Genomic DNA, 23545 nt, shown 5'->3' on the forward strand with positions numbered 1-23545 from the left:
GAAAAATCCAACACATATCGAGCGACAAGGATCATGTCGGGCCGTATAATACAACTTCACAAGTTATGGGGGCAAAAAAATTAGAAAAAAAAATATTAACTTTTAATTCGCTTTTTTTAAAAAATTTATAGAAATATTTTGGAAAAAATACTTAAAATAAAAAAAAATGGGAGACACCCGTTTTGTAATATTAGTGGCTTTTTGGATTAAGAAAAAAAATTGAGTTTGGATTGTGGGAAAGGAAAACTAAACATAAATGACAAATTAAGTTTATCACAAATTTATTATAATACCAATTAATACTTACTATACATATTTTTTGGAGTGATTTGTGTAGAATCTAATCTATTTGTAATATGGGACATAATCTTACCTTAAATGAAATTTACTATAGGAATATAATTTTTAATTATCTTTAACATTCATGTTTATATAAAAATATATGAAATTAAAAACACTGAACACATACAACAATGCCTGCATAATGAGCAATAAATTTGAAAATGATAAATCATTATAATAATCAACATATAAATTTATAAGCTGAATAAATAAAAAGGAATACAGAGTAATTATGCATATCAAAAGTAGAGTCGGATGATTGGTCACTATTAACAAGGTCATAGGGTGTATGGTTTACAAAATAGGTACTCACACATTGAACCACCTTCAAAGAGAAAGTGAACCTAATGGGTATTGTCATCCACCCGTATCTCCGACAAAAAATGATTCTCCCTTGTAAAATTGAAAAGGATCGTTTATCAGCTCCATTGTATCCTTGTCTAATCCATAGTTATCTCCATAATACGGTTGTTGAAGTACGAGAATGTTTAATGTTGTCTATTAATTACATTATATTAATTATAACTTATTTTTATTAATATATTAATATGATTTATAATTTAATATTATTAATTAAGAATTATTTATGTATCAAAACTGAGTATAATAATAATCTTAATCAAACTTAAAATAAAATTATAAATTTAATTGACCTACTATTAATTTTATTTATTTATTTACTGTGAACTATATTTTTAGAATATAATAATAATTAAGAAATACTTTTATTTATAAGAACTCATTTATCAAATACTAAGTAAACACTCCTTGGTTCTGCAAAAATATAGGTCTGATTCCTGTGTGGTCTATTTATTCGTTAAATCCTTTCACCTTCGGCAAGGCAAAGCAGAAAATCCAAAAGTAGTCAGTAATTCAGTTGGTGGCCTTCTTAACTCAGTGGAAACTTCGTTTGAGTCCCTTGAATTCTAACTTCTCTCCAACCTTTAAATAACCCAGATTCCCAGAACTGAGAAGCCATTCAAATTTCGATCGTTTGCACCCACTGAACATGGAGAACGTAATCTTCAGAACAGAGGCCTTGCTCAGGTTGCTCGCTTTGATCTCCGCGGTCTTAGCAGCCTGTCTTGTCGCTCTAGAAAAACAAACCAAGAAAGTTTTTCTCTCTGTGGAGAAGACAGCCACGTATAAGGAACTGCGAGCTCTTGAGTGAGTACAGATGACCAGCGCCGTGCGCTGCTTGTGTTTTATACTGTCCTTGTTTCTGATCAGTAATGTTTATTAATTTGTGTTTTTTTCTTTTTTCAGAGTTGTCGTGATTGTAGAAGCAGTTGTGGCGGGTTATCATTTGGTTCAGCTGGTCAAGTGTTTGATATGCACCAAGGTTGGGACGATTTCAAGTTGTTGCAAGCTGCGTTCTCATTGGGTCCGCTTCTTGCTAGACCAGGTACGGCCTTTACTATTTCAGAGATGGCGTTTCGTTTTTCTTCCGCTCAGAAGTTGATGAGGCTTAGAAGTTTCTTCCACCCAAAGAGGAAATTTTTCTGAGAGACCTTGTTTTCTTTTCGGTAGATTAAGCAGTTTTCTGGGTTTTCCTCCCTCTGTTTTCTGGAAAATAATTAGTAACAAAATGGCTTCATTGGTCTCACAGAACCCATAAAAGTTTCTGAAATTTTCTTTCCTTGTATCAGGTTGCAGAAACATACATAACAGGATAGAGTCTTCAAAATCAGTTCAATCTGTGTTGAGTAATTCCGTCTATACATTTGTGTTTTTTCTCACTAATGACTGCAAGAGTAGGAGCAGAAAAGCCGGAATGCTTAGATTGAGAGGTCGGAGAGAAAAAACAAAAAATCCATCGTCTGCCCGTAGGAACTTTAAACGCTACTCCATGGATGAAAATTTCAGAATCTGAGATTAGAAATAAGAAAGAATTCACAAAACCCAAATTGATAACTCTAATGACGCTGATAGCCTTCCAACTTTGTGGCAATTAATTACGTGTAAACGTCAAAGCCGGACCTGTCTAGTCCAACCTCTTCCTTCCCTAGTAAAAGGAACAGTTGTACTGCTGCAGCATATCCATCAATTCTCTACCTGTCCACCACCTTGCGTCAACGATCGGCAATTATTGCCGTATGGGCATGGCTTGGTTTTTTTCACTTTCTCATCCTTTCTCAGTGATTTCAGAAAAGACAAAATGAAGACAAATTTGACCAAAATTTTTATTTTAAAAATTATTAAAAATATAATCTCATTTGAACCATTTTTAAATTGGAGTTTATTTTTTAAAATTTTTATTTAGGCAATATTTATCACTTAAAACAGACTAAAAGGCTTCAAAATTTCTTGTAATTTTCTATTAAAACATCTATACCCTTCTCTGCTACTTCTCTGGAGTGAGGTAGGTTTGAAAAGAAAGAAGGAAAGGGTAAAAGAGAAACTGTGATAGTAAATATGTGTGAAGCAGCCATCTCATAAATGAATGTTTTGGGATCATTTTCTTCCAAAAGGGAGAAGATGAAGGCCGAGTGTCCCCGCAGCAAATTAAGGTTTCCTGCAGGGAATGCAGTTGCGGTCCCAAGACCCAAGTTGACTATCATCCTTTCTGCAGTCAGTATCCTACCATTCACGTATTTGCTCTGGACGGAGACATTTCCAAATTCATGGACTCGTTGCTTTCACTTTTCTTTTAATGTTGATTTCGCTTTTTGCTTTGTCACGGAGGTTCTTCTCTTTTCTCCCAACTGTTTTTTTCTTTCTTTTAGTTGGAACCACCGGCCTGAACCAATTCCAAGTACAGAAAAATCTTAGGAGATACTGAATCAAATCAACGATTGAAGCTCGGCAGTCGATTTATTATTATGTCATATCCAATAATTTACTGGTTAGACTGCAACTACCAAAACAGTTCAACTAACTACTGTTTTGCTTCTAAAAAAATCAATTCATACGAGCCTCAACTAACGCCTGTTTCCATATTGATGAGTGAACCACAGGTGGCAGCTTATATGAGCTTGGGGGGAACAGCAGCCGCCGCTCAGGCTTGCGTCTTCGCAGTGACAGGTCTTGAAGCCTTCCAGTGGACCAAGCTCTGCAACATCTATACAAGGTTCTGTTACACGATCGCCGGCGGTCTCTTCTGCGGTTTGGTTGCCTCGTTGTTCACCGCAGCTGTGGCTTCCATCTCGGCTTTCCATCTCTTCCGCCTTTTCTCTCCGAACAAATGGTTCGCTCTAAAACCAGGACAAATGGTACAAGCTCCCTGTTGTCATGTATGTTAATGCACTTTGAAAGTGTAATAGAAAGTGAAAGTAAATTACCTAGTAAAAGTGAAAAATAGAAGTGAATTACTTTTGTGTTGGTGTGCTCAATAGGAAATGTAGTGTAAAACATTTTCTTGTGTTAGTGTGCATAATGAAAAAACTATTGGAAAGTAAAGAATAAGACTTCTTGCTAGTTCATTTAGTTGTAACCCGGTGTGGTCGAGCGAGGAACTGTCGATAGGGAAGCTCACAATCTCCACGCCCACACGACGAACAAAGAAATATTGATAAAGCTTATCTCTCTAACTGAATATCTCAAAACTTAATCATCTACAACATTTAAACCAAAGAAATATAATTAAACTATTCTTATACAGGAATAGAATTACAACACTACTCTCTTTACAAATAAGTGGTTGGGTATGAAACCACATTTACTCGTATGGGATTCATGCAATAAACCGAATACAGACGAATAGATCCTTACAAGGGGAAAGAAATTTTGCTCCACACCCTGTTACGATTGAATAAGATTGCAAACACTACAGGCAATTGTCGTACTTGTTTGCATGCATCACCTCACCACTATAGCTTCATTCCATCTCAGAAACTTCATCTTCATCTTCCTCAAGAATATATACCAAAGCACGCCTTCGTGATGCAAACACACAAGCTAAACCCCTAGAAGCTGTAAAACAAATTTCATCAGAACTAGACCAAATTGTTAAGATGGGATGATTCGTAAGCTTATAGAGAATGTAACCCAGAGAAAGCAGCTATCTAACTGCTTTTAGCTTGGGTGAACTTTTATGGACAGAACAAATGTGGGACACAAGGACCAGCAGCTGAAAGCTCCTACCCTGATGAGCAGGGACCGAAAAGCTTGACCAAACGACTAAAACACCAAGGTCCGGCCCACAATAATATAGTAGAGAACATCAAGTTCATCCCATTTTTTGCATCATCTAAACCAAGCAAAAATAAATAAAAAATGATGCAACCAAAGAGTACTACTTGCCTATTCCTCATGATTTCTGCTACCGTTCCTACATCCATCACATGCACACAAGGTTTTGATGATGATGACAACATGCACGAAGTACACATTAAAGAAAAGTTAATTTTTAGTCATTTTTAATTTTATTTATTGTCTTCAATAGATACATCTGGAATATTGTACTCAAATCACCCGATGTATTAAACATACCATGCTTACCAATTGCCATGATAGTATCAAAAGTTACTAGTCAAAACTATAGGGCAATGACATGTTCCAATATGTGAGCAAGTAAGATTTGACTACAGATTGTAACGCTGAACCAATACAAGTCCTCAAGTGAAAAGAGTCATAGAAGCAAAATCGTTGCTCTGCTATAAACTTAAAACCTTTAAATAAACTTCAGCAAGATTTGAATTACTTACTACTAACAGCCAATGGAGCAGTTACAGAGTGTGGGATGGATCGAATTTTTCCTCTCTCCATGTTCAATTCCACAGCGAAATTCTGAAATCAAAACAGTTGCAGAAACAACAACCATTCGAGTTATTGTTCAAATCAGAGGTATTAGAACCGGACCGACTTTTGACCCAGAGAGTTGGCCAGTTTTAGTTAAATCACACACAAAAAAAAAAAAGGAAGAATTAGTATGACATCATAATGATATCACAATTAAGATTAAAATTAAAAAACAGAACATTTTTTAAAAATAAAATGCAGGGGAGGAAGCAAGGAGGAACCCCTGTTGGCTGCACACAGGAGGGGGCCTCCACCCTCCCCCATCTCTGTTGTTGACAGGGGAGGGATCCTCTCCATTTTCTCTATGAGGGGAGAAGGGGATGACAGGACTTATTTGCACAGTTCAGTGAGCGAACCAGTATTGAACCATCCAGATCAGATAGTTTTCCCCTCTATCCTCGGGTTTTTGAATGACAGATACGAAGAAGGGACCCAATACGGTTGAACTCCAATTAAACAGGCCACATTACTAATGGTCAGATAACCCTCATCCAAATCGACAAACAATTTCAAAATATACATAATTTAGAAAACTGATACATGTTACTTCACCCAGATGATTCCGTCATTTGAATTCTACATTTGAGTCACAACTCCCTGGACATTTGCAAGAGTCAAGATGCCCACAGTGAGACTACATATTTTTAGAGAATAATCATATTTTATAAGAAAGTGTGATCAAGGTGAGACATTGATCCAGCTAGGTGGCTGGAGTTGAGTCCTTCTGAAGTCGATCAGAATAAAAGAACTTCATTCCAGATTAATGTTGCCTTTTGCAAGTCAACAAAAATGGAATCACTTGAAATTTATTTGGTCAACCATTTTGGAGGGAAAAAAAAGCACTAATATATTACCATTAAATCGTGAAACCACCACATGCTTGTTTCAGACACTCTTGGGACTGAAACAAATGGCAAAGTACTAGCTTCAACAATCATTAACCATGCTTTACCAGGGCTCTCAGAAGTGGCAGTTGTCTCATTTAGTAACAAAACGACCTGGCTTTCCTGTTTCAGCAGAGAGAAATTTAGTCCAAATGAGGTGAACAGAGTCTCAAAGCAACTGCAGAATATCCAATCCATTACCTTGTAGAGCGACAGATCCACGCATTGGAACCCAGCTGGAATATGTAATAATGCAGCCTCTGAAAAAGTGTGCCCCTCGTTCTTACAAGCATAATCATGTGCAAAACCCCTGACAATGCCTACAGTACTTGGCAGATCAGAGACAGAATCCTCTGGTATTTTGAAACAAACATAATCCTGTATTTTCTGAGAAATGTGTGTAAAAGGATCCAAAACAACATCCTGCACAGAAACAGAAATCTTATGGTCCACAAGGACTTCATGAACACGACAGCATTATTTAGACTATACTTCTTGTATCACAACGCATTGACTGAACAATCCATGACAGTGGCCCTAGACGACAACATTTAAAGAGATCAGAATATCAATACAGAAATCATTTTAATTTAGGTTTGAGAATATGTTCCATGAAATCAAAACTTTTAATCCAAACAGTAGCAGCTTTTTTTTAAGTCAATTCAAAAAACCATGAAAAGTAGATTAATGAAAAGGGACCCATCAAGGATCAGATGTACAAATGCAAATCAATCTGGTAAACTCTTCATCCTCATATTACTAAGTTCCCAGATAATCATTTTCAGCATATATGCAAGTAGACCATGATGATAAAGCCTTCTTGTAAAAAACAAGAGGCATATCCCAATACACCAAAGAAGAAAAAAGAGAAAAATATAAAAATGTTTACTACAAATTCTTCTACCCCATTTGGACACTGATTTATTTAAGGCCAAACTCCATGTCCTCTATTTGTTGCGGATTTTTCCACAATTTTTTCAGTGCTAGGAAGAAGACAACTCTTTGGTGTTATTTCATAGTTCTATACAGGGAATTTCCTGTGGCATTTTCTCACTCTATATCGTGAGAATATTTGTGAACGTCCTCACGCTCAAAGGTCACTCTGTGCAATGCAAATAGTATAGAAGATTCATTGGCATGCACAAGGGTTTCACTACAGCATCTTGTTATGAGGAATTGGTTTCCTCTTGAGTTATCTTGAAGGAAATTTTGCTGGTTGCTTTTCAGTCAGTACCCTTTTTCATTGTATTGAGCTTTGTTTATGTTCTAATGCTGCTTCTTGAATGTTTTACGCCTTGTTGTAATGTGCCGTGATGTAACTTCGTAATCTTTTATTCCCTTCCCTTTCCTAAGAAAATTATCATATTTTTCAAAAAATAAGATTACTCAAAACTATTCACAAAAATAAGTATATAATTAATCTCTACTTATTCCATAGAATTAAACCATACAAACATTGTGTTAAACATTCACTTGATTATTGATTAGCTCACAAGATTTGTTGCATTATACTAGAGTTTCTAAGATTTACTACAGAAGAATTTCATTTTTCAGCCATTTGAATCCGTATTATAAAATCCTTAACATATAAAAAAAGTAAATATAGTCTCCCTTCTTTCTTCAAAAAGTTACAGAATGGACCAACTGCAGAAAATGTTTGTGGAACTTTTCTTAAATTTACAGAATATTTAATTAATAAATAAACAATAGTATTGTTGTATTTAACGTTCAAGCTTTTAGAGATTCCTCCCTCCAGCATTATCTCTGTATCATTGATCAATAATGTTCATTACCACCATGAAAGAAAAACTACTATTTCATATTTAAACTGAGCTAAAATAATCAACCAACCAAAATATAGATAGACCAGTTTAAAACAAGGAATATACCTGATAGAATGAAACTGATGTAGGGACATTAAAGGAGGACAACGTTGGTGATGATGGGAGTGGAAATAATGGCCATAGATCTTCACAATAAATTTTCTTTGAGATGGTGGTAAATGGCATTAAGAAAGCCAGTTTGAAGCTAATACCAACACCACAAGGAAAAATACATCAGTTAACAAGCAAGACAACCCTCAAATAGTACTCTCATACACACATATCAACAGCAGGAGTACCTATCCTCCATCTCCTCAAATTCCTTGGTCAAAGTCCTCTGCAAATATTCAGTGTCAGAAAATCCTCCAAACTTGACTAGTTCTTCAACTCTTTGCATCGTATCCCTGACAAACACATGCATACCTAAAAATCATAAGCCTTCAAAATTGTAAAAATCTAATCAAATAAGAGAATGAATTGACAGAAAATAGCTAAAATCCATGCTATGATGCAGTAAACATATGAAGATGCCATTTTGCAGTATAAAAGCCCAGGAGATGCATTAGAAAGAATAAAATAACAATGTTGATATGTTGTTTTCTTGCATTTATTTTTTTTTATTGAAAAAGGGGGCAATTCATTAAGCCCAAAGGTAAAACAAGAAACAGAATACAATCAAGGAGAGGGGCCCTTTACAATGAGGGATTGGAGGGTCACCTCCTCCTTAGCCAATGAATCAACTAATCCATTCGCAATTCGAGGAAGATGAGACGAGACCATAGTGTTAGGTAGGGTCCAAGGCCCATTCCAAAATGACTAGCCAACTTAGTAAACCTCTTTCACAACTAATAAACTCAAGATCTTTATACTCACTAATCCATGTGGAATTATTCCTTAACACTCTTCCTCACGTGTAGGCCCTCTTTTGTGGCTCTACAAGTGGATAGTTTAGGTGTAGGCCCACATATGAGTACCTACTCTAATACCATGTGAAGTTGGGTTCAATATGCATACCAAAATGACTAGCTAACTTAGAAAACCTCTTTCACAACTAATAAACTCAAGATCTTTGGACTCACTAATCCATGTAGGATTATTCCTTAACACAGCATTAGTCAAATCCTGAATTTCATGAAAACAACACCAATGATGCCAAGAAAGGGTCTTCTTCCTAGAACACAGCTAATAACATTACTGAAATCGCCTTCAACATGGATGCTGCCTGCAAATCTATCTTGAAAATTTTTAAGACTACCTTGAGCTTGGATTCCAGCTGATTTAGAGTTGAAACTCCATAGGGACCAGAGTAAGAGGCAAGTATTTCTCCTACTCTTGAGTGAAAGTTTTCTTGATATGTAATGTTAAGTCCAGGTCCCACCACCTTGAGTGCCCCCTCATCCCACCCCCCAAAAAAAATAAAATTTCTGAAAACTTCAACAAATAGAAAAGGGGGTGATTGGGGACTTCCCTTCCACCGCACGATGGTGGGAAGGCCATTCTCTCCCCCTTTTTCTTCACAATAACTTTCTCCATTTGAAGAGAAGGAACAAAGGAGATAGAAGGGAAAGGGTTCCCCCTCTCTCAGAACAGAGATGGACTGCTACTATTCAAGAGGAGGGGAAAGAGGGGAAGGCCCTGTCCCTTCCTCCTCACTCCCAAACAAGGAGGCACCTAAACCCCTTCCTCCCAACATCAAAAGGAAGGAACAGGAAGACGCCTCTCCCACCTTCATAAAACAAATTAAAGAAAAATTTTAATATATTAAGTAACTAATAGTAGATTTGTCAACTCTTTGTCATAAAATCAAATAGAGTAAGTATAATGATTGCTGAGATCTAGGGAGTAAAGTTAATTGGCAATTTGTCATGGTGAGAGTTATTCACCTTTTTAAATGTATCTTGTATATAGGCTACTTCTAGTTTTCAAATTCAATTATTAAAATGGCAATGTTCAATATAAGTCATATGCTTGTTACTTACCATATCTTATTAACCCTCAAAAGCCTTTTAAGCTACTTCTACCCCTCAATTAGTGACACTTGCGAAGGGTGGTGCGTTCCAATCAGAGTCAGTCATTCTAGGTGGGAAAGTAAAGCCTGGGAAGACTTGTCTTTGTTTGAGCAGTTGGATAACTTGAGGTAATTGTTTTTTTATTAGCGAACCTAACTTTGACTAGTCATTTTGGGATAGACCTGAATCAAACTTTGACTATAACAACATGAAATAAGGTAAATGTCTTCAAGCCTAAAGCCAAAAATAACAACTTTAGATCAATTTAAAAATCTTAGGGATATGAATTCGACCTTCAAACATTTTTTTAATTATTTTTACTGGGAAAGAAGATAGAAAACAATTTCTAATGTCACATGAATCACATTTTGATCTCCATATATCAAAATGACACTCCAACGCTACCGTAGGAATAATGCATAACCACCCTCTCATGAAAAATGATGATACATGAAGAAAAAATAGTTACTAGATGAATGTAGAAATCAAATAACCAAAAAATTTAATTATTAACATAGAACCCAAGATATGTGATTTAGTACAACGTTTGATCATATATTGTAGAAAAGGAACTTACTGATCAATATTGATACTGTGATTCAGTTCAGCATTTTCCAGTAACTGTCTGACAGGATCTTGGTTGTAAAGAAACTTCAAGAATACAACTATAAGCTCACTGATGAAAAATGACAACCAGTTACAGTAGTTTAAAGAAGAATCTTTTGAAGATGAGATACAAAAAGGCAACATAATAGTCAAACCAATTGAATGGTTGAAGCTGATCACTTGGCTCTGACATCAGTAGCTTTATACACTTGGAAAGCCATGCAAAAAAGTTCTGGAACTGGATCACAGTTTATACCATAAATTAAGTCAAAAAAGTCAACCAACGAAAACCAGAAATATTATTCTTTGTAATAGTGACTAATTTAATTAGAACAAAGAAGTACATAAGGAGTCCAAAGGGGTGAAAAAATACAGTGAAAACAAAAAATAAAAAATTATAGCAGATGAAGCATGAACTAGCAGCAATCATAGTGGATGAAACATGAACTAGTAGAAATAACAGTGGATGAAACATGAACTAACAGAATTATATGCATATGAATATTTTCAGTATACATATTGGAATCTCATTCTTAGATCAGCCAACTCTTTGGCTGATAAATTGGTAAAATTCGGAACTTCCCAGCAATATCTCATTGTCTGGGAAGGCTTCCCTCCTTTGTAAATTACTCTTTTGAGCTTTTGCCTTAATAAAAATCAGCATCATTTCAAAAAAAAATAAAAAAAATCAGCATACATGTCTATTACATATTTCTGACATTACACAAACAAAATAAGATACCTATCATAATGGAGCTAAAAATTAATCATCACCAATTATATTTTTAAAGAGGATAAGAACATTAAAAAGAGAAAAGAGGTAGAAAAGGGCCCCATGAAGATGGGAAAGAATCAAATAGAGAACAATGCAAAGTTGTAAATTACAAAGAAAAGACTAAAGGGTGGGAGCGCTCCTCAACAAGATTTTTGATGGGAAACTCCAGTACGGGCTAAAGCATCCACAATATAGTCTGCACTGCAAAGTGTATAAGAAAATTAGACAGTCAAAGGGGACCAGAATGCCTCTTAGTCACCCTCATAACCACTATTAAGGCTCAAAAGTGTCATTCTCTAAATATTATATGGTATAGGAACTTTAAGTGTAAACAGTTTAAATTATTCATGAATTTGATGTGAGTTCTAGCGGGGATCTAGGTCTCACCAAGGATGGGGGAGTCATTTGTAACCATTCAGGTCAGACACTCTGTACCATTTGGTTAGTATGATTCATATGAGAGAAAACACCCTTTCATGTGGTTGCCTATTTCATCAAAACTTCTCTTGTACAGTTGTACTCTTGTGGTTGAGGGCAACTCTTTGGTGGTGATTTAATGATTTTCCTCTTGCAAGATTTCTTCCTGGGAGTATTTACTTATTCATGATGAGATTGTTGATATTTGTTATTGTGAAGTTGGGTCCAAGGCCCATCCCAAAATGACTAACCATCTTAGGAAACCCCTTTCCCAACTAATAAACTCAACATATTTGTTCTCACTAATCCATGTGAAACTATTCCTTAACAGTAATCATATTTTAATTCAAAGGATTCACACTTTGCGCAACAGGCAAAGTTTGGCAGATTCATAGACCCATCAAGGCATTACATTCGATTGTCTTATGGAGAGATTCATTTCCATAATATGTTCACTAATAGCAATTGCTTGGTTTCATGAGTGTCCTAGCTGCATTCAGATCCAATAAGAGAATGAAAAAGCAGAAAGAGTATTCCTACAATCTCTTGACATATCCAAAACCTCCAAATCTTTTTTTTTTTTAACAATTTTATGGCATCCGAGCCTATTTTCAACTGTTCCTTTCCAACCATGTCATTTAAGCCATTCCTTCAAATTCAATTTAGAGTAACTTTCCAAATTCTGGTTGATTCTTAATTTGGATGTTTGTCCATCAATTTCTTTCCTTTGAAGGTTTCAATCAATCTAGTACTCCTTTCTTCTCCCTTTCTTGCTTCAATTCAATATCTTCACCAGATATTTGATTATATCTGAAAATAGGTGTCTCAGAAAATTGAGGATTTTGACCTTAATCCAAACTTTCCTCAATTGAAGACTCTTATCTCTCATTCAAGTTATACCAACCAACCCATATGTATTTTCCCTGAATTTCAACAGTTCCTTCCATCAAAATTACTTAGTTATTGGATTGGGTGTTTTTTGAAATTTGGCGTATCGTCAATTTTCATTTTTTAATGAAATACAAGGATCTGAGTTTCTAATTAAGTTAATTTTGTATCTAGGATGATCATATTGTATTCAGTAACAGATCAATCAGAATTTTCATTGATATTGGCTTTTATTAAGTCAACTAGTAAAAGTCAACTGGCTTTATTTAGTAAGCCAATTAAGCCTATCTCTCATTTCTTCTTGCTGCAGTAACTGAGTGAGCCTTCATAGATATGAAAAATCAAAATAGGAAACAAACTGAGTAAAGACAACCAGAGGTACCTGATAGGCAACACCAGCTAGCACCCGTAGAAACCGTTCAACTTGAACCAGTAACATACCAGCCTTTTCCATCGCATTATTGACTAGTTTCTCATCCAGCCCAATGCTATGATAGCGAGCTCGCCACCTTGAAAGCCCTTTAAGTTCCCCACTTCTAAATGCAATAATTTCTGCAGCAGGCTAGATAGTTTAACATTGTTACATTAGAATTCTGTACACAAGGTTCTGAAAATAAATCATCAAAAATACATTAGAAAGGATAGTAAACAGCCAAAAGTAAAATGGACACCTGAAGATGATCGCGAACAATGAGAAGAAGTTCTTTGGCAGCACTGTCAATAGCTTTTGATACACGCTTCAGTCCCTGCTCAGGTCAAGAGCCACAAAGTGAGCATAAATTTTCAGTTTGGGCATCAGAAATTACAAAACTAGATGCTCAACTTACTGCTTCTCCGAGAGAGTTCACTAGGAACTGATGAATTGGTGGGCTTGTACGAGCACCACTTAGAAGGCTTAAGAACTCCTCTTGAGAAGTAGAATCAAGTCCTAAAGGGAAAAGCATTAAAAATGCAGCACAAGAAAATGGAGAACAAATTCATGAAAATTATTTGTCGGTATGTGTGGTGAAAGTATCAATAGATACCATGATCAATAATCAATGAAGATAAAGGGTCAAACTTTTCATGAAATGTACGCATGGCATCAGCCCATTGCTTATGCATTAGTGACAGTGATACCCTGACAACCTCAATTAAATCCTCAATATTTGAAGATTGTTGGGCCATCTGATGAAGCTCATTTTTCCTGTATACATAAAGCATGTTTATTAAGAACTTTCTCTAGTTGTTTCTGCAAGCAACTCACATAATAATATCAACTTTTTTTTCTTTGAAATGGTGATTCATTAACATGAGCAAATACACAACAAGAAAACGGAGGAGTGGAGAGCCCTCGAGCCTCAGAAGAGAAAGAATCTTTTCCTGAAAGATAAGATCTTTTCCACTTTTAATGCTTATGTCTCAAATTTCCTTCCAGATTTGTCCTGAAAATTAAATATTAATCTCTTTTCTAAAGTGAATGACCCATTTAGCCTGAAATGCAAATCTCAGGTTTCAATCCTGGGGCAATAGTTAATGTAGGAAGAAATCTGAAAAATGCAGCTACTTTAATGGCCTGTAACTAGCTAGCACTAAAATTACAGGATTCTAACCATGGTGTTCCCACCAACCAAATCAACCCACGACTCAACCAAGTCGATTCAGATTCAGAAGGGGGTGGGTCAGGTCAGGAGGTCAGACTCACCCCTCCTATTCTGAACAAATCCCACAGAATAAATAAATAAATAAATGAGAAGAAGAAAAAGAAAATGGCAGCTACAGACAAGAAAGCAATGGAAAATACCAAGTCAATAAAAATTTTAAACAAATAAAAGCTCAAATAACATGCCATATTGAATGATAATGCCGCTCACCTATTTCTAAATATAGAGGTATTGAGAAGTAAGCTGTGCAAGCTAATTGAAGCTTGTTTATCTTTAGAATTGTCTTTCAGGTTGGTCATGTCTTCAATATGCTCTCCATAGCTGAGAACAATTAATTGTCGAAGATCTTTTGACAAAGAGATCTAGGCAAGAAACTCATCCATCAAGAAGTGAAGTTGCACAAAGACCATTTCAAACAAAAGGAAAAGGTCATCCACCTTTACCGAAGCACCAATTTTTTCAGGAGTTCAACATTTTTTAACAATAACAAGAATGCAAGACTGCAAAACATATAGAACAGAGAGGAAGAGAGAACCCAACAACTAGTTGACATATCTAAGAGTTCAACTAGTACTTTATTTAAACTGCCAAACTAGTATACAATTGAATAGTATTTTGGTCGAATTATGATGAAAACAACATTATGTAGCATAATCGTAAGAGGTTGATAAGATTACTCATAGTAATTACACAATTAGTAATTTTAATTCTAAAGGTCTCTAAAGTCATTGTTTCCTCACAATCAGTGATTCAATCTACAATTTCTTGCTGCAGACCACTTCTTAGAAAAGAAGCACGAGGATAATGAGGGTTCTGCCCAGCACTCAGCAAATTACTTGCTCTTAAAAGCATATCACATATCTCATGATGTTGGATTAATTTCTTTCCAACTGTGAAGCTTCCACTTGCTGCCTCAAAACAGTCTGACTTGATCCTGCCAGAAAACGATTTTTTTCTCCTCATGAACATCATCATTAAATATCAGACATGTTGAGTTCAGCAACATCAATGTTCCTGCCCTCAGCTAACTGAGCAGCACAGTTACCCTTCCATCCAAGTTACCCTTCCATCCAAGTGACCCTTCCACACAAGTCATTTGCAGCCTCGTATTATTTTCTTATGGTCCCTCTACCAACAACAACAAGAGTCTCCAAATTATGCATCGTTGAGCCTCCATTTGACATAACCAAACCATCTCAAATTTTACCCTTGTGTCTTTGTTTATTTGTGCTACTCCATTTGGCAATGTTTGATGTATATGCCCATCAATGGTGACATACATATCTCTAAAAGCAGGTTATGAAGTTAAAGTCTATAACATTGAAGTATAAGTACAGTTAAATTGTTAGGAATTCAACAGTTTCTATTTCAAAATGGTGGCACATGTGTGAGAACACAACATTGGTATTCCAAACAGCCGAAAGCTACTAGCTTGAAAAAGAAAATATAGATATTTTTCAATATCACAGTTTCATTTATAATAGTTTATTTGCAGAAGCTTTTCAAAGAAAACACGCATACCTTGCAGATAGAAGCCTTTAGAAGCCGATACATGGTTTTCGTTCCTACAAGTGGATTTTGCAGAGGGAATTTGTGCACATTCTGATATACCATCGTCACCCATTCAATGAAACATCATTGAAGATACATATTTGGGATAACACACAACAAAACAGTACAAGCATCAGAAGCATAACAAATCAGCAAGCAAGTCAAAACTCTAAAGAGAGAAAAATGGGATACATATGTCAGCAATCTTCCCTTATTCTTGGTGTTCCATTATAAGTTGCAGGCTAGCAGAAAAATACTATAATTCAGGGGAGAGGGAATAGTTATTATTTGAGAAATGAAAAAGAGAGAGTCAGAAGACACTTCTTTTCTTGGGGTTTCATTATATGTTGCAGCCCAGAAAAATACTATTTTAATAATTCCAAAAAAAGTGTAGTTTTAGTATTTGAGAAATATGGGTGTGTGCATAAGAGAGAGAGAGAGAGAGAGAGAGAGAGCAAGGCATTTCAAAAAAACAAAATATAAACTTACAAATTTTCCCATGGGGAAAATCCAGGGAGAGAAAGAGAGGAGCAAGGCATTTCAATAAAAAGCAGAATATGAACTTACATTTTTTCTCATGGGAAAAATCCAAAAGAAGAGGCATTTCACAGAAAAGCTGAATACGAACTTACAATTTTTCCTATGGGGAAAATCCCAAATATACTAAAGCAAATGCTTCCATCCTTGTCTCCACTGCACAAGATATTCAAACGTTGATGTAAAGAATTGGATAGCTCCCTGAAGGAATCTTCTGCATCATCCATGAATCCAGCATCTGTTGCTGACAGCCCCGGCATCCGAGGAACTCTTGGAGCAGCAGGGAAGAAACGAGATGTACGGTCTTCATAATTTAAGATGTTTTCACCGTCATCCTGAACCCAAATTGCACAATTGGTTGTTGCAAAAAGAGCAATAAGAGCTAAGATAAGTCTCTGAAAATTTATTTTACAGAGAAATATATAGGGGGGGAAAAAAGAATTGTATAAAAATATAGGACCCACATGCCCAGAAAACTTGTAAAACTGCCAAAAAATCTGAATGTGCAAAGCAAATCAGGCTTCCTTTCCTTCAAATATCAAAACTTCCACTCCTTCCTCAAACACACCTTAACAGATGGAAATTTTGAGGCATTTTAGAGAACAAAGAATATGTTATCTTGCTTCTATCATGCTTGCATCATTAGGTATCCACCATTTACATTCTTCACCTTCGATTATCAGTCCATAAACACATGAAAAATTTATTACACCACTTTTTTCTTCTTTCAGCCTTCTGGTCAGATAGGTCTGTTATAGGTCTGTTACCTTTTCATTTTGAAGATGACACAGGACCACATGCTTATCACCTTCTCCATCACCACATATTGTACTCTCCACTTGAAATTTTCTAGGTAGATTAACATCAAAAGGATCAGATTTGAACTGTTAATTAGACAATCACTCTTATTGCATCTATCAGGCTAGAGACAGAGTAGATGAATAGCAGAGGTCATGAATCAAAAAGACCCATATTGTCTGGATCTGGCACAGTTTGAGGACACTATCACTCTTTAGAGTGGTTTCTGTCTTGGCATCCAACTTTAGACTCTCTTCAATCTACAACCATGCCAGGCTCTCCAAAAGCTAAAACTAAGCTGCCTTTTTTTTTTTTTTTGAAAAAGATGTAGGTGCCATTTCCACCAATGAATGGTAAAATATATACTGAGTCCTTTTTGCTTGTGTTGGGGATCAACAAAATTCCTAAAGTAACCGCATTCCCTTTTTTATCTGAGGATGATTATTCACAGGTTATTTGGTTAATGATCCTTTAGAGTTAAAATAGAAGTAGTCCAACTCTAAACAATTTTTCTTCAAAATTGAGTGCTAGATCTAATTTAATCTTTTGAAACCTTTTCCACATCATAAACTACCAGGAAAACAAGTTGGGAGTACCCCATTCACTCAAATAATTTCAAGAAATCAGTCACCGTTACAAAGCTTTGTGAGTTTTAGAAATTCTTTACTTTCCTCTAGTTGTTGCTTTTTTTAGTTTGAAAGAGAGCAAAAGGGAGAGAGAGAGAGAGAGAGAGAGAGAGAGAGAATACCTCTGGAGGTTGCCCATCCTCTTCCCAGTTAAGACAAACAACAGCTACACTGTGGGACTTAATGCTTCTCAACAGCTTCCCATTCTGTTCCAGAAAATGTACAACAAGCAACTAATGTAACTTTTTGTTCACATGTTAGACAGGAGAAGCCCACTAAAGTGGACTATCATTTATTTTTTCAAATGGATAGTGGCCAATCATGTTACCGACACATCAGAACATCATGACTCATTTTGATACACAAAGGATGAAAAGTTCTCCTTTCTTGTAAACTATATGGGGTTATTCCCACAAAAAAGTTAGCAGTTTGTAGATACTTTGAAGGTCAATCAGTAGATACATGGCTACAATATCAAACTTTTTCAGAATTTTATGTGCAAAACTAATGTGATGCCTGGAACTAACACATTATCTGAACAGAAATTTTCCCGTTGTCTTATTTCTAGACAGATTATGTTAATTGCAGAACCTAGAGATGGTGTGAATAAAAAAAAACATATGGACCAGGGCCTAAGCACTCAATGTTTTGAAAGTTAGCCATCAAAAACTCCATATATGAATAATAGCTTTAGTGGATAATTCAATAGAGTGAGAATCCACTTAAGATTGATGGATAAATTGTACCCAAAAAGACTTTTAAATCACCTAAATTGATCCATTTGAAAGAAAATCAGGGACTACACAGGAAGTAACATACGAAATAGCCAGTGATGATTAAAGTTGAGATTGTTGCTTGAGTGCTATGTGATAAATTTGTGCCAATAAATTACAATAAATATTACTTAAATAAACTATTTAAAGCACACATCTAAATGTACAATTTACATTTGAATTTTATTCAACTTCAAATGAATTGAGTATGAGTAACTTTAGCTTGATTTTACAATCTACATTTGAATTCTATTCAACTTCAAATGAATTGAGTATGAGTAACTTTGGCTTGATTTTATAATCTACATTTGAATTTTATTCAACTTCAAATGAATTGAGTATGAGTAACTTTAGCTTGATTTTATAATCTACATGCAACCAACTAGATGTTTACCAAGTGCATATGTAAACTCATGGAGACATATCCATTGAAACTCAAGAAAACCCCAAATGGTTTTTGTTTCCATAACAAACAGGAAACATAGCAGCCAGTATCTATGGCAATATGGATAATAAAGTCTATGGCTTCAAAAGTAGCCTCCAAGTTGACATTATAAAAATTTAAAAGAAAAGAGTAGCCTCTGAATTCACACAGCAGGACATGACCATTATCACCACAGCCACATTTCAACTATGTTATGATCTGCAACATGAATCCTCACCCTACCATTCTATCAACTATTGGCTTCATTGTCAGTTGGCTTTCTTTCAAGTGTTCTCATCACTCCTATCCAGGTCAATTTCACTCATCTTCTGTTTCTTTCTAAACTCCCAACTGACATTGACAACACCCTTCTAACCTTTGCACAACTTGTCTCCTATGAACATGCCAAAAACAGCAACTGCAACTTTGGGGTTTGTATGTCACAAATAACAACTCAAACTCAATAAAGAGAAAAGCCACCGTTAAAGTTGTGACCAAGTCCATCCTAAAATGATTAGCTGAAGTTAGGAGACTTTTGTTTTTCCAAGCAAATAATTAAAGAACTACTTTTTACTTTAATTTATGTGAGATTATTCCCACTAATGCACACCCCTCATGTTTAGCTGTAAACAAATGGACAACTGACCTGGGCCATGGACAATATAAACAGATTACAAACTAAACAGAGCACAAACTGAGAATAACAGGATAAATGACCCTGCTTTAATTCCATGTTAAAGTAGGGTCGAGGTTCATCCTAAAATTACTCGCCGACATTAGCTTTTTTTTTATTAATAACCACAGGAACTTTTTCCAGCATTAACTAACATGGGATTATTCCCGCTCACACTCACAAATGAGCAATTTATTCAATTCTACGCACTTCAACATCATGTAGTGAAATTGTCCCATCTTCAAGTCCCACTGCTATTGCTTTACCATCAGGACGCCAACATAAAGATGTAATGCACCTTCCTGAAGAAGAATGAGGAGACATCAGCTAGATCTAAGCTAGAAAAATCATAATGCCGACAAGTTAAACATGTCCCAGCAGTTATACTACCAATATGTGCCATAAAGAGTAACAGCCATTGCAATTTAAAGACTTCAGAAGTTCAAGAAGCTTACTGAAAAGATACTTTAAGATGGAACTGTACATATATTTTATATATGCTAACCAACAGCATGATGGAAATGACATTCTGGATCTAAAAATATTACTGACCAAAAGGAACATACAAGTTACTCCAGGGATATGGAATCCCACACAAAAAGAACAATAAGAGAAAAGAAGTCAGGATGTCAAGCAGAGCATCACTCCTGAAACCAAGTACGTATCAGCAAGCTGAGTTCCAAAGATTAAGGGTAGCAAGAGCAAAGAGAGTGGAAAAATGAAGAAGCAAATTCAGAAGAAACAGAAGTGAGACAATAATATGCTGAGAATATTTTCATGCGTCAGTGTTCAAGAAAGAAAGTAGAAAACATGCAATTCTGGTGCTTATGTAATAAACTGAAGGTTGTTCCTGACATGTCCAGTTTGTTGAATTGTTGACCGCTCTTTTTTTTATTTTCTTTGTTTAAACAAAGGGCCTTCAAGAAAGGTCACACATAAGTCAGGATCCAAGCTTCCTCTATTAATCACACTTATATACTAGGCCATTATCCAGCTGAATCTGAATGCACTCCAACCTTGACCACTTCAGATGAGATCCAAAATCAAGTTGGCCACTGAGATCTATTAGGCATGAACCAATCTCAGCTCAATTCCATAATTACATAGCTTGTTTCGAACTTATGAAATTACATTTCATGAGGAACCAACAATGTTTAGTAATGGGGAAAAAACCAATTGGGACGGATGTTGTACTTATTTAATTGGCCTAACAAGTCTTCTGAATTCAGATACAGACCATAAATATTGGGAAAACACAGTTTTCTCCCTTATAGCATTGAACCTGCACCAAATGTTTACACAAAACTAGACAAAGAAAGATAGCAAGGACAAACATTAAAGACCAATCAAAATATTAAAGATTTAAAATCTCCAGAGTTGAAAATGTGATGAAAAAGAGCAAAAGTTACTTTCTGTGTGAGACTGACAGTTGTTAATTAATCTACGGTTTTCACCGAATAATTCTAATGACTAGTCACTTGCTATTTGGTCTTTTTTTCTCACACTACACTGATAAAATTTTACGCTCAGAATGCACATCTTATGTTCGATGTATGAAGGCACTTATGCCCTCAAACCTAATGGATTTTATATTATCTCCTCTTACAGCACTTACTAGCTCATCTCTACATTTATATTCTCCTCCTAACTGCTCCTAGGTTACTTCTCTTTCATCATGTGTCCTGACTTAAACATACAAAATTCTTTCTTTTTACCTTATCTCCAAGTCCCAACACCTAAAACAATCTCCCTTTCATCTGATGATCCACTTCTGAGCTCATCCAACCAATTTAACTTTAAAAAAAAATAAAAAAATTGTGTCGGTGGTCACTCAGAGATCGCTTATATGTTCCCACAGTTCACGGCTTATGCTCATATTTACAAAGTTTGACTGAAAGTGTGTTAGGTTGAAGTCAATGTCATTTTAGCTAATTCACCAACTTCAAGGTGCATGATTTTTTGAGTTAATAGATAATTTTATCAGATTCCAAGTTCATATATCATGTTTGAAAGCTCAATAGCTATATTCTTCACCCCTTCCTCAATGGAACAAGCCTCTCTTTAGTAATGTTGACATTATATAATTCTGTTCTTTGAAATGTAAAAAATTGAAATCCCTTGTGCGGATTTAGGTTTTAAGCATGTCTTGACTACTTCTCTTTTCTTGTATAGTACTTTAGAAAATACCTCTGCTTGTCTCTGTCTGTTTATTTATCATTTCAGTTCATTCACTTATCACAACTTTATTTCTTGTCTTTGAATTGTGTTCTCTACTTTAAATTGTGTTCTTGTCAAATTATTTTTTATTACTATATGCAGGTATCCATGTCATTTAGAAAATGCAATTGACTATTAGATGTACTGTTTGCCACCTGCATGTGAGAAAGAAAATGTGCCAGGAGTGGACACATGCAAAGCCTATTAAAATGGGATGAACCTGGACAAACTAACATCATAATAACCAGCGGCACTGTGAAACTGCCAGATTTTAGAGAGAGAAAGAGAAGCCCTTTTATTGACTAAAGGCCACTAACAGCGACCTGCATGCAAGCATGCAAAGTGAAAAATTATGTAAAAAGAGACTTCCTTCAACTTCAATTTAAAAAAAATTATATATATATATATATATATATCCAGGTTGCAGTTGCCTGAGTCTCGTTACAAAGAAAACCTAGTACTCACTTCGGACTCCGTGAAGTATTCTATAATCAAATGACTGAATGGGCAAGCATACCTAGGAACAGAAAAGGAGTAAAATTTCAAAATTCATATCCATCGAGGAGTCAAGTTAGGAAATGTTTCGATAGCCACCAAAGTTTGGGATTCGATCGGTTCCCAAGTGAACGCCCCTCACAATACCCACGAATGGACTAATTGCCCAAATATAAGTAGACCACATGTAGTGAATACGTAAAAGCATTTGATAGCAATCTCATTTTGTATACAAGCTGCGGTAGGAATTAGGAAAGAGAAGTACCAGGAGATACCGTCCATAACCTCTGCCAGTTGAAACGATGCAACAGGATTTTGGAATCCTCGGTAACCATGGCTAGCAAATCCTTCTCCGGATTCCACTCGGCGATCTTGATCTTTATTAAAAGAAAAAAAAATTCAGCAAAGCAAAGGATGCAGTCACAAAATGACACGCATAGAGAAGCGTGCACAGAATCAAACCTGAGACGCTATTGGTTTATCAAACTGGAGCTGAAATGGGATACTCGTTGCTTCCATCTCGTCGACTTCCATTGCGTAAAGACGATGCAACCCAGGTAGGCGGAGACCGAAGGAGATGATTGAAGTTCCAGAGTTGCCAAAGAGCGCGAACCCTTCTAAAACCAGAAGGGCGCGAAATGTTTAAGGTTTTTAAGCATCGGGAGGACGAAAAGATTACGATTGAGGATGGCCCGCCCCGCTAAAGGCCAGATTGAAGATGGCCCACACCGCTGAAGGCGAGATTGAAGATGGCCCACACCGCTGAAGGCGAGGATGGTTATTACGCGTGGAGCGAGAATGGCTGGGGTTCGAAACCCGCCCAGGGAAAAATGATAACCCCACACGTAGGGGTATCAAATCGAGCCTCCCTCCCTTCCCCCTTTGGTTAGCGGACCTAGCATGAGTTTAAAATTGTAATCCAGCTAATGATTTTAACCGAGTTTTACCTCCAACTTATATTTAAAATTTTGTATAAAATATAAGTCAAATAAATTGTATATAAAATTATACATACATTTTACATAAAATTGGATATAATCTCTATTTAAAATCGGATATAACCTCTCTATATTAACCTGCATAAAATTATCTATAAACTATGCATAAGATTATTGATAAAAGGTACATAATTACACATAAACTTTAGTCAATAATCAAATACAAAAACATTCATTTGAAAAATAATGCTAATTTTGTCCATTTGTACTCGATCAGATCATTTTGATTCAAGGACTGGAACACCAAATCAAAAATAATGATTTTGGATGACTTAATCGTATGCCCATTTTCATTTTTTCTACAGAACATGGATTCATACAATAGC

At 35.8% G+C, this 23545-nt stretch overlaps 2 protein-coding genes across 2 annotated transcripts; one reads left to right on the plus strand and one right to left on the minus strand.

Moving 5' to 3' along the window:
* Nucleotides 1–1289: 1289 nt before the first annotated feature.
* LOC137950769 (CASP-like protein 2C1) lies at nt 1290–3729 on the plus strand. Its single transcript, XM_068797381.1, has 3 exons — nt 1290–1509; nt 1609–1747; nt 3300–3729. The coding sequence occupies exons 1-3, from the start codon at nt 1352–1354 to the stop codon at nt 3582–3584; spliced, it is 582 nt and encodes a 193-aa protein (XP_068653482.1). The 5' UTR covers nt 1290–1351; the 3' UTR covers nt 3585–3729.
* A 143-nt stretch (nt 3730–3872) lies between these two features.
* On the minus strand, nt 3873–22821 carry LOC137949785 (anaphase-promoting complex subunit 4). Its single transcript, XM_068795971.1, has 19 exons — nt 22684–22821; nt 22487–22598; nt 19720–19811; nt 17762–17845; nt 16311–16550; nt 15649–15729; nt 14338–14489; nt 13510–13670; nt 13312–13412; nt 13156–13230; nt 12867–13046; nt 10560–10642; nt 10376–10474; nt 8089–8193; nt 7856–7994; nt 6168–6389; nt 5937–6089; nt 4989–5070; nt 3873–4254 (listed from the first exon to the last, which is right to left on the minus strand). Exons 1-19 carry the CDS (start codon nt 22753–22755, stop codon nt 4160–4162), a joined length of 2328 nt encoding a protein of 775 aa, XP_068652072.1. The 5' UTR covers nt 22756–22821; the 3' UTR covers nt 3873–4159.
* Nucleotides 22822–23545: the final 724 nt, after the last annotated feature.

The sequence above is a fragment of the Aristolochia californica genome, unplaced genomic scaffold (assembly GCF_029961685.1).
Source record: "Aristolochia californica isolate CCGP_79_NKW_82.1479 unplaced genomic scaffold, dmAriCali1.0.hap1 SCAF_14, whole genome shotgun sequence".
In the NCBI taxonomy this organism is placed as follows: domain Eukaryota; kingdom Viridiplantae; phylum Streptophyta; class Magnoliopsida; order Piperales; family Aristolochiaceae; genus Aristolochia; species Aristolochia californica.